This window comes from Cydia strobilella, chromosome 6, assembly GCF_947568885.1.
Source record: "Cydia strobilella chromosome 6, ilCydStro3.1, whole genome shotgun sequence".
NCBI classification, from domain to species: Eukaryota; Metazoa; Arthropoda; class Insecta; order Lepidoptera; family Tortricidae; genus Cydia; species Cydia strobilella.
In genome coordinates, this window is record NC_086046.1 from 6626539 (window position 1) to 6639413 (window position 12875).

Here is a 12875-nt window from a genome sequence, read left to right on the forward strand (position 1 = left end):
ATGATGCTATTGATAACAATAAATAATTAACGTGCTACGTAAAAAAAAATATTGTACAATAAAGAATTTACTGCTTATAAAATAACATTCTATGGACTTATTAGTCTAGCTACGGTTTGAAGACTTTTATTTGGTTAGAGATATTTTAAGGTCGAACTTTTTGGGATATAATCGTCACTAGAATAATATAGGTTATAATTTAGATAAGGCTGCACTTCTTTGTGGCTTAGATACCCTTAGTTAACTGTGACTTCAGTCCACGTAGTAAGTAAAACCAGTTCGACAAATATGGTTCGCAACGTTCACTCCACGAGTTACATAGTCCTCATAATCTTACATTAAGCTATTGAACAAACCTGCTTCAGTCTGCGTAGTAATAAAGTTCCACTTTGCAGCGAGATTCGCCTTGAGGTTGGTCAGCGATTCCACCTCGTGGTTTTTTGGACCATGTCGGTGATTGTTGCACAACATTCGTTTCACGAGTTATCTGGACTCACATGAGCTGAAGAACATACCTGCTCTTCAGCCTGCATAGTAATGAAGTCCCACTTTGCAGCCAGGTTCTTCTTCAGGTTGGCGAGCGCTTCGACCTCGTGGTCTTCGAGACCATGTCGCTGCTTGTTGCGCAGCGTTCGCTTCACAAGGTAAATGGCGTACTCGACGTTGTCGGAGCCGGCCAGGCCGGGCGCCGAGCCGCCGACCCGTGGCGGTTGCCACGGCCAATAATATGGGCTCTGCGGAACAAGGGAAGAAACAGGTTATTTAAGGGGTATGGGCGTCACTTGTTCAAATGTCTTGGAACCTTAATACTGAAATACATTTGTCTGAGCTGTACTTCTAAACTACATTTATGGTGCGTGATACGTTGGAGGTGGGCTGATCTATATTCGATGATCACAATCTTGTTCCTTGTTCGCATTTTCATGCAGCATGACTTGTTCCGTCTCCATTTAAATAAACAAAATAAGTGGCATATATATAGTAGTAATTGTAGTAGGTACACAGACAGACATGACGATTCTATAGGGGTTCCGTTTTTTGCCATTTGGCTACGGAACCCTAAAAACCGGCCAAGTGCGAGTAGGACTCGCCCACCGAGGGTTCTTTACTTTTTAGTATTTGTTGTTATAGCGGCAACAGAAATACATCATCTGTGAAAATTTCAACTGTCTAGCTATCACGGTTCATGAGATACAGCCTGGTGACAGACAGACGGACAGACGGACAACGGAGTCTTAGTAATAGGGTCCCGTTTTTAACCTTTGGGTACGGAACCCTAATAAAAATGGGTGCACTTACTTGAAATCTATATAGAGAAGAATCATCTTTTAACACTAAGTTTTTCGAATCGTTGACAGGAAAGAAGTAACCATACTGGCAGAGTTGATTGGCTAAATTTATTGCTTCAACTGAAACAGAAAAGAAAATACGTTAATACTTTGATATTGTATGGTGTATTTGGAAAGAGAGACAAATGGGAGAAATCTTTTTAAGCAGTAAAAAAATTCTCCATGGGTGGTTCTAATTTGTGATGTCTACCCCCTACAAGTCGTGTAGTTTTTGTTTGACCAATTAGTTATCTGCGACCATGACCGATTACATGACACCCGCGTCGAAAAATCGGTCGCCATTGTTTTTTTATAAGAATAAATAAAGTGTAGGTAAATATTAATTACGAAAACTTACCGTTACTTTGTTCGTCGAGGTTGAACCGGTCCATTAGCCATTCGACAAGATCATAACCTGAAACATGGAAAATTAGCCTATTTGTGCCCCCTTTGTGGTTGCTCTGGCCCCAGGTGAGCAACGGAGCAGTTGGATTACAGATAAAGCCAGTTTAGAAAGAACACTTATTATGAATCTGTCAAAGTAGCAAATGTAAGAGATAATTGTAATTTTATAGTAACATGCATTATGGTATGAGCAGTAAATAGATAGTAGGGTTTAGCCAATCTTAAAATGCACGCGCCTCTGCCAACGTTTTTACGATCTAAATGTATCGATTAGTGGTGGGTTGAGTTTCCAATACCGATCCAACTAGTTATCCGGATCAATGAAGCCAGATCTGATGGATTTTACGTACAGTTTAGTTTAGTCTGTGAATTTGGCATATCAAAGTCTAGCAGATCATATTTTTATTGGAGTTCTATTAGCATGCACCATAGTTCTAGAGTTCCTGATACTTTATAGCAATAGTTCTGGCGTTTTTATCGTAAAAACCAATAATATGGAATTTCACAAAATGATATGCTAAGTTCTAGGGATGTTACATGTTACGGAGATCCGGTTCCGGTCTCGTTAAGTCGGAACTTCCGATTGGTATTACACATCCGTTTCGGTTCCGGTTCCGTTACGTTTGAATCTGAAGTTATATCGGATGTCAAAGCTTAGCGCGGCAGCGGGACATGAGCGGCGTATATCAAAAACAAACAGGTTTATACCTGCCATTCGCTCATCTCCCCGCTTGCCACGTGTTACACTAATTACTTGTTTTGTTTTATTCGTGTTATTGAATTCAAAATACCTATTCGTATATGTTATGTTGTGTAATACTGTCAGGAGGTACACACCTACTGACAGTACTGACTCAGGCTCCGATTCTGGTTCCGATATATTAAATTTAAATCATCTGGTTCCGCTTTCGGTTCCGATAAAACCACATCCGTTACATCCCTGCTAAGTTCACACTCTAGCATATCATTTTGTTACAAATGGCATAAAAAATATCCGGTCCGGTCAAGATCCGGTTCGAAAAATCGAATAGAGGCGCGTACTTTTTAGGATTGGGTTTTACTCTACTATGTATTGGCCATGAGACGAGATATACCTAATACATGTAATTATTTTTATTAATGCTACATTTTATTCATTTCTCGATGTAACAAAAACACTTTTGCAGCCGATTATGTTCAATATATATTTTCTTGAAATTATTTTTCTTAGATTAATAACAAATTTACAAGTGTACCGTTTCTGCCATCTTGACTTCATAATACGTAAACATGAAATTCCAATTGGCGCTCCAAACCTAGCTAGAAAACCCTACAAATCTACATGTGATTTGCTTAAACTGACATGTGAAATTGCTTTGTTTAAGCGATAGGGTAGTAGTTAGTACGCATTTATGTGCAATATGAACCTGACGTTTATCGTCAATAAATAATGGGTAAGAATAAGCAAGAACTGGCGGCGGTGAACGGCCGCCAGCAGACATTAAATATGGCTCGCTATTGATTTTATAATCAGACGGGCAACGCATGCCGCCTTACCTAGTGGTGCTGGTTTATGTACAGAGATTGCTCAATTCTGAACAAAATCACTCTTTTTTGCTCTTAGACCAATAATATTCCTTAATTCGTGGGCAAGTATTGGCAGATATTACACATTTCTATTCTAGAGACTGGAAGTCCTTTACTGGGTTATTCAATACGAAGCTGACGCGTACCTAATGTTGCTTACTTCTGGAGTATGTTTACAGCGGGCTATGCCAATGACTACTTAATTACTAATAAAAGGGAGTATACGGTAACGAAATTGGCATTTTTTTGCTTACTTTGGCTAGTTTCGCTTAATATGGCTCGACATCAATGTTTCATATATTGATTTGTATGCAGATAGGTAAATATATTGCGTAGACAGAAATAGACTGCTGTGCAGTAGGTAATTTTAGACAACATAGAGTAATGATTTTGTAGAAGGTCTGGTGTTACCTGAGTGAGCCGAGTGAGACATTTCTAGTGCCTCTTTCTTCGCGTTGGCTATATGCAAAACAAAGTTTACATTTCAAAACCACATTGTAAAATAACATTACAGCAAATAAAAGACATCGAGTATGCATGTAACTCTATTTGTATTGTAGCATTGTAGTGTGGTTGTTAATGGTTTTGAAATTGCAAATAATTCGTTGCTATTACTTAGTTTGAGAACATCCTTAATTTTCATGTATCCTACGATTAAATGTGAATTTAGAGTAATTAAAATGCCAATTCGTGATACCTACAATCTAAGAACATAATATATAAAATGGTTAAATGAAAGTAATTATAAATTTCTAATAACTTAATTTAATAAAAAATAAATTATCATCACATCACCAGCCTATGTATGTAGGTATACAGGTCGATTCATAGGAGCTGGCACGAATGGAATGAATGAGTGAACCAATAAAATGGTGGCTCTGACGTATACCGATACAGGTGACACTCATACAATGAAAGTTTCGTTCATTCCATTCGTGCCAACTTTCATGAATCAATCTGTACGTCCCACTGCTGGGCAAAGGGCTTCTCTCACAAAAAGGTTTGAGCTACTGTTTTTACTGTTAGCCCAATACGAATAGAGGAGTTCACGTGCACTTGAATTTATTTGCACTTTGCAGCTGTAATATGTATGCAGGTTTCCTCACGGTACTTGTAACGAAGAGCAGATGGTAACTATACCAAACGAAATTTTGTGCGTAATTTAGGTACTGTACATGAAACTCACTCGAAACAAAAAGGCTCTGAAGCCGCACAGCCTACCGCTGGCCTACCAGTGTATGCTAAAAATATCATTAAAAAAAATGAATGGATGTATTTTTGTACAAGATAGAGGAAGTTGATAATATTTCAACTGAGACAAGTTGTTTTGGATGCGTGAGAGATAACAATGTGACTATTATTAACTAGGATTACGATAAGACTTAATCTTACCCATAAAAGCAGACGGAATGTAGGTGAGAAAGAGTTTTTGACTTCGAACAGGCACACCCGATTCAGGATCTTGCATTTCTTTTATTAAACTTTCCATCTGAAATAAGAAAAGCGGACATAAATTCAAATCTACAAAATTACAAGAAAAAGGACGATATAGTACCAAAGTACCTATACGTAATTTATTGTTGCAGGCAAATTGTAAGAATCTGCCATTTACAAACGGTTAGGTAGGTTAGGTTCGTTAGGTAGCTTCAGAAGTGGGGCTCCGTCTAGTAAGTTGTATAGAAATTATTTTTTGAAAAGAAACATTACGACGAACTCCAGATTCATAGTTTTTATGTGCAGCGCCACGCCTGGTAAATTAAAGAACTAATTCCACCAAAATGCCGCGACAAATTATATACAAACGGCGCTGTTAATGTCATAAGGTATTTTACAAAATGCGGACATTTTACAAATTGCCTTCGGTATTTTAAAAACGGCATCGTCATTTTTCAAAAGTTTTCACGTTTCCAAATTGCCGAAGGCAAATTGTTAGTGCGCTAAATGGTGTCAACGTAAACGTGATGGTTGTCTGAGGGTGACCATGGTTTGCTGATTTATATTATCTTTTTATACCACACCACCATCCTCACGGCCACCAAAATCTCAAGGTCACCCAAAACCGAATCAGACCATCCCACTATCCACGTGGTCTTGTCTGTCCTACCCCTAGAGAGCAATTGCGAAATCGGAGGCGCGGAGGGAGAGCAGCCCTCGCCCGCTGTGCTGTGACAGAGCGCGGGAACGAGCGAGGCGAGCGGCTGAGGCTGTTCGCCCAAGGTGACAAGGCCGACAAGCAAGCCGAAGCTGCGGAGCCGAGTGTAGTGACCGTGCTTCGTCACGCGAGGGCGGAAGGGCGGCTCTTCCGCAGCGCCGGAGCCACCCAGATCCAAAAGCCTCCCCCGCCCCCTACAGCCCCTAATAAGTCCGCCGAACTCCAGATTTGAAGGACACCCAGCGTTTTTCATAGTTTTGATGTGCAGCGCCACGCGTCACGGCACATTAAAAGCCGTGGCAAATTACAAACGGCTCTGTTAAGGTACCTATTTTACAAAATGTGGACTTTTTACAATTTGCCTTCGACATGTTACGTTACACTGTAAACGGCGGATTCTTACAATTTGACTGCAGATACACAGAGATATAGGTGGTACCCCTTATGACAGATTGATAGAATACGTAATATTAAACACTCATGTGTTGGAATGTAACAAACAAGAAAATATTTATTATTAATATATTATTCGAATGAAGTATTTAATGTTTGATAAAAAAAAAACTGAAAAATGATTTGGCGTAGTCTAGACAAAAAAACAAAATCGCTCTCCTTCTTGATGCGACTGGCAAATCATATTACTTTTGACAACCGGGTTTTTTAACTTGATTTGATCCGGTTGAATCCGAATTTGCCGGTTGCCTGATCGAAATTTTGATCGGAAGTGAGATATTCAAGATGGCGGCCATCATTACATTTATTATTATAGTATAGCGACCCCAATGAGTTCCTTGTATGGAGACCCATATTTTTTTAATACATTTTTTTATAATAATTGCTGCAGGAAATAACAGTAATAGTACGTATTTGACGTATCGTACGTTTCTGAAAGTTTGGAGTAGTACCTACCTGATATGGTTCAAAATATACATCCCTATAAAAGGAAGAAAGGTTTAATTATTCTTTTTTTTATATATCTTTATTTAATTATTTATTCAATATTTTAATCATTAAATACGCTTTTTTGTATACGCATACTAGGACTCTTTTTGGTGTAAAAATGCGGCGGAGTATGAGAACTACGAGAATTGATAAGAATAATTAATCTCATTCAAAACTCTAAGAATAATTAATGATTAAATTATTTATTAATCAATTGATTGGGTGTAAAAACTAGAAAATCTTAAATATTGTTAAAAAGCCCCAATTATAAGTTTGTTAGATAGCTCTTTAGCTGATGACCGCAATTGACGCAATTGACCCATAAAACCAAAAATTATTCTATTGTTACGAAGAAAAGTTAGTAGTTAAGTATGATATTATTTTGAACAATGACTATTTTATGAAAATTAAAAAACAAATTGTAAAAAAAAGTTAGGGCCGTTTGTCTTGTTCCGTACCTTAAAGGAAAAAAACGAAACCTTTATAGGAACACTGGTGCGTCTGTCAGACCGTCTGTCGCAGCCGATTTGCTCCGAAACTACTGAATTAATAAGGTTGAAATTAGATTTGACAAATCTGCACGTCATCGTGAATGACACGATATACATATACATTTATCATCCGTCTCCAAATTACAAAAATATCCTACATGATACATTTTGAAAATGTATGCCTACATTTTCCAAATAATTTGGGCGGACACGCCATACATCAAAAATCATATCCGTTTCTATGTGTGAACGGCACGTCTGTACACGCGTAATGCGTCAATGAGTGAGCAAGTTGCTTAAAAACCGAACTGAGCGTTCGCCAAAAGCTCGTCTATCTGCTCTGCTGTCGCGGAGCGAGGTAATTCGAATCGGGGCGGGGCGGTGCGTGGCCGTTCTATATAATACTATTACTTACTTTGTGATGTAGGCAAATTATGACGTGCACGCATTTCGCCACCATAAAACATTATGTGCCGCTAAAACAGCCCGCACACCACGCGTGCTCAGCAAGTTTCGCGTAATACCAATAATATGACATGCATGTCAAATAACGTGCATCGTTCTATTTGCACGGAACTGATTTCATTCGCTTTTACCATGCCTTGGCGATTCTGCAGAATCCAAATTTCTTTTTAGAATGTTCTGATTTACTGTATCTATGCAAACATTTACGCTATACATTTTCTATGCCAGAAACAAATGAGCGATTCATACTATTTCCTATGGGCAATCTGTACTAATCCATACTAATATTATAAATGGGAAAGTCTGTCTGTCTGTCTGTGTGTTACCTCTTCACGCTTAAACCGCTGAACCGATTTAGTTGAAGTTGGCACAGAGATATTCCGAGTCCCGGGGAAGAACATAGGATAGTTTTTATGTCGGAAATCATCCCTAAATAGAGTGAAAGGGGGGGTAAAATTGAGAGATTTAATGAATTGCCTGATAATTGATGTCAAGCAATTAAGCTTATGCTCAAATTTAATGATTGCTATTACACTTTATCCAGGCCCTAAACTTCCTCTAGCTGCTGTTACTGATTCCACGCAGACGAAGTCGCGAGCAAAAGCTAGTACTTCATAGTTAGGTAAAAAAAAATCGGCCAAGTGCGAGTCGGGCTCGCGCACGAAGGGTTCCGTACCATTACACAAGAAAACGGCAAAAAAATCACGTTTGTTGTATGGGAGCTCCACTTAAATATTAATTTTATTCTGTTTTTAGTATTTTATGTTATATAGCGGCTACAGAAATAATTTCAACTGTCTAGCTATCACGGTTCGTGAGATACAACCTGGTGACAGACGGACAGACAGACAGACATATACACACAGCGGAGTCTTAGTAATAGGGTACCGTTTTTACCCTTTGGGTATGGAACCCTAAAAACAGACTATTGTATCGTAAAGCAAAGTCAAAGTTATAAAACATAACGCGAACTAAATAAGTTCTCAAGTTAAAAATTAATCGGAAGCACAAGCGATGCGTTCAAGGCGATTGCTTTTGAATCTAGTGACGTCATTTATGCCCTTTTAGGTCAACGTGCACTCGAGCTCAGCTGCCGAGGGCCGAGACCCTCCAGCACCCTCCAGTCTCAAGTTCCCTCGAGGACAAAGCCGATGCAGCGCTAAAGCGCCAAACTCGATCAAACCGCACCAATGGCAAAGATGCAATCGGTAGTAATAGCTCAGATTGAAAATATCGATCGCGCTGTATATTGGCTCCGTGAAATTGGGAAAGTTAATGGTTCCGATTCCGTTTAGCTGCACTGGCGAAATTAAATTTCTGTTATTGGTCTCCGTAGGCGCGTTGTTCGTCTATTTTGATAGGTTTTGTAGCATTCGTGTTAAATGATATTGGCATAACGATTCTGTACCTACTATAGCTATTTCAGAAGTAGTAAATTGGTTCAATGTTAATAACTTATTGTTAAATGAGAAAAAGACTAAATGTATTAAGTTTGTCACTAGTAGTAACGTAAGGCATGTGCAAACAAGTGTCATTGTGAAGGACGAGGAATTGGAATTGGTTGATATATATAGTACAGTTTTTCTTGTATTAGTGGGGTATAATTTGAAATGACACCCCGAGTACTAGTTCTTTATTCCTTGACAAGTCAACAGCCAAAAGCCCGTGATCCCAAGTGACCGCTGCTTATATAACTTTACAGAATGGATGACTGGTTTGAATGAATGATGGAATGATGTCACTTGAAATATCAATCACATTACTAATTATTTAAATTACGAGTTTTATAAATTGAAAATGATAATTAACGTCATCTGAATTATTTAATTCTGACAACACTAACGGCAAGTGACATCATTCGACATAATAATATTTTTCTTATAACTAACACTTGGTATAACTTTAGATTCTGAACTCCAGTGGGGTCCCCATATTAATACTCTTTGCTCTTTGCAGTGAGCAAAATCCGTCAGTTTAACTGATGTAAAAACAGCTCGATTAGTATATTTTAGTTACTTCCATAGCGTTATGTCATATGGTATTTTACTGTGGGGTGGTGCTTCAGAGATAAATACCATTTTTGTTCTGCAGAAGAGGGCTATTCGAGCAATCTATAAAATGAACCACAGAGACTCACTTAGAGATAAATTTAAGGAAATTGACATAATGATAGTGCACTGTCAATATATTTATGAGAATATTCTATATGTACATAAAAACATTGCCAGTTTTAAGAAAAACTGTGACATACATAAGATTAATACTAGAAATAAGCATAAGCTTGCAGTACCTTTCACTCGGCTCCATAAAATAAAATAAAACATTCATGGGTAATTGTGTAAGATTTTATAATAAACTTCCAAATATCATCACTGAATTATCTATTAATAAATTTAAAAAATATGTAAAACGTGGAAGACAAGGGGAGAGGCCTTTGCCCAGCAGTGGGACACCATAATAGGCTAGTAAAAAAAAATGTAAAACGTAAACTTATCTCTGAAGTCTATTATAGCACACAAGACTACATGAATGATGAAACACCGTGGGATTGTAATTGAAAATAATTAATTATTTATTATTATGTTAATAATGATGAAATTGATAATTCAATGAATACCTATAACTATTAGTTATTCTGTGCCTATAATCCGTATCGGTAATCCGTATTTTTGACATTCAGATTTTTATTCTAGAAAGTTTCTAGACTAGTATTTTTTTATACAATTTTGGTGTTTGACGATCCTTTTCTCACATATCTATAATAATTCAATGTTTTAAAAATAATAATAATCACTGCTTCAATAAATTGCTCTGATATTTAGATTAAGGTAATATTTAAAACTTGAAAATTTTAGTGCTTGTTGCTAGGCCTATTTGAATAAAGAATATTTTGAGTTTGAGTTTGTGTACTGTGCACTTATTGTAATTTGACCATCTTTGTACCATATTCATATTTTTTTTATTTGCATTAATTATTTTGATGATTTTGACCCATGTTCTTTCACTGATATGCGTTAAAATTGTTAAATAACAAACGAAACCGTCAACGCCCTCTATACGACTGTAGGCCAAAACTAGTAGCGCCCTCTGAACGAGAATCAAATTTTCTTGATTTTTGAGGCACGTTTTTTCCTTAGACTGTATCCATCTATTACGGAGTTATATCTATCTTTGCCACTAATATGTTTATTGATTCAGTAGAACGTTGATTATCCTAAAGATATGATAGTTGTGTAATAGTCAGTTAAACTGTTGGACTAAGCGTGTTAGTAGACGCTGATTCGTCCCCGGAGACGGGAGCGCGAAGGCTAAGGCGGTGACGTCACGGGCCCGATCGATCGCAGGCATCGCAGCTCGGCGGCGGCGCGTTCTAAACACTCACCGACCACGGGCGGGTTGAAGGCTTACATCGACCAGCATAAGTACGCTCTATGGTTACGCATAGCCTTTACGTATCTGGAGCTCATGATACACAGGTACGGTAAAGAACAGGGCTCACCCGTCCTCTCGCAACCGATGGAATTACATGGCCGGGTCACATCCCGCGGTCCGGACCTCCGTACCGCTCGACAATCAGACTAGGACGCGATTGTTTTGTTTATATAGACAATATTGCGATCTATTAGCATTAACAAGATTAAGATTATGGATGGTTAAAGGGTTGTAGATGTATTTTGGGAAAACCTACATAAAATAATTACATATACATATTTTTTGGCCGAACAGACATTACTTAGGTCGATAAACTATATTTCGTAAAAGGTTGACATTTTTTTTATCTTTATTCCATGATACATACAAAATTAATAGTTGCATCAAAGATAAAATATATGTAACTCCGTACAAGATAAGTAAAGTCTAAGAAAAAAAACCGGACACGTGCGAGTCGAACTCGCCCACCGAGGGTTCCGTCCTTTTTAGTACTTGTTGTTATAGCGGCAACAGAAATACATCGTCTGTGTAAATTTCAACTGTCTATATAGCTATCACGATTCATGACATACAGCCTGGTGACAGACAGACGGACAGCAGTCTTAGTAATAGGGTCCCGTAAAAATGTATGCTCGAATAGATGGCGCATTACCTTTGGCCGATACTCGTGTAGATGGCGACAACGTTTGATATTTTTCAATTTTGAACATGAGTCAGTTATATGGCGTTCTAAAAATAATAGAAAATAAAAATAATTTTGTTTTTTTTAATATTTTTATTCATTTTCATTTTTAGTTTTAATCCTGTGTCGAAAGACGGCAGTAAATTTAATGTGACTACAAAATTTACTATGACAATAAAAGTACACACACTCTATTCTCTTTGGTTACCTTACAATTAACCTACGTTATTCGTGGTCGATTCCATTTCATAAACCATTATGCGGAACCATTTGCTGAAACTTCCATCATTAATCACTTCTAACCAGCCGAGTCGTTAAACTGTGGACTAGAATGCCCTATTTATACGGAATCGAATAATGTACTCGTACTACCGTTGAATATACTGTGTTCGATCGTGGGTTGCACTGAATGAAGGAAAGCCCCAGTTTTAGGTTGAATGTATTGAGCCAATCGGGAGTGGAGAACGGCTAAATGGCGGCGAAGTTGCGGACTTACTCAGCCCTTTTATTTCCCGCCGACCCCTTTTCTATGAATAAAACCGGACATCACCCGAACTGAAAGCCCGCAATATGCACAGATTAAAAACTCTCCTCGAAATTTCGTTTCAGCGATCGCTACCCGTATCCGTTGCTAAGTCATCATATGACGTCATGGAAATATGGCGGACCCATTTCGCTTTTTGTCTCCTCGCTATCTGGCATCATCCCAAAACTCTCGAAGGCTTTCTTATAAATAGGTTCTCGGTTATTGCGTGCAAAATTTAGGCGGAGATATAATTCCGCCCCCTGGGAAAAAATGTCTGTTGAATATTTGCGCTTAATTTAGAGTAAATAGGATCGTGAAATCGTGATGTTATGAGAATGAATAGAACACCATTCTTGGAACAGAAATGTGTTTTCCTGTTTGTTATGCAGCCACCATTATGCGTGGGCCCCGCGCCCGCGGGAAAACAAAGGGTTGCAGCCGGGCGTGTGTGGCGTCGTCGTTACAATCAACAACGAGAGTTGTTAGGTTGTAAATCACAGATATCAACGGCAGGAACAATAACCAGTCTCGCTATTTCTCGCCGTACCATTCTCATTAATTTCGCCAATTAATGTAATGGATTGGACTTATCGAAGCGGCTGTCGCGCTGAATTGTGTGCTCTGTCACGACCGGATTGACGTGACCACGGCACATTCAAGGCAATGGCTTCTGACTTTCCGAGAATTGTCAACAGAGATTAGGTCGGACGAGTCCCCAAATCATTACCAGAGCTTTGTCGCAAAACGACCTTCGTCGAGACTGAATCAAAACTGTTTTACAAAAAGGCCAATGCTGACGTTTTTGACTGATGAAACGATGTAATGTTTCGGAAAATCTTTATTAACATATGCATGACGTGCGAGGGCTTACCTTATGAATACGGAA

General features: G+C 38.3%; 1 protein-coding gene across 6 annotated transcripts in view; it reads right to left on the reverse strand.

Moving 5' to 3' along the window:
- LOC134742362 (regulator of G-protein signaling 9) overlaps positions 1-12875 on the reverse strand; it is a 41570-nt gene that overhangs the window by 11298 nt on the left and 17397 nt on the right. For 4 of the 6 annotated variants that reach the window (XM_063675451.1, XM_063675450.1, XM_063675447.1 and 1 more), the window contains 5 exons: positions 4692-4788; positions 3711-3758; positions 1687-1743; positions 1300-1409; positions 516-734 (listed from right to left, as the gene is read on the reverse strand). In XM_063675451.1, the coding sequence (XP_063531521.1) occupies positions 516-734; positions 1300-1409; positions 1687-1743; positions 3711-3758; positions 4692-4788 (531 nt within the window). The remainder of the gene's footprint in view (positions 1-515; positions 735-1299; positions 1410-1686; positions 1744-3710; positions 3759-4691; positions 4789-12875) is intronic. The other 2 variants (XM_063675449.1, XM_063675448.1) reach the window with 1 other exon arrangement.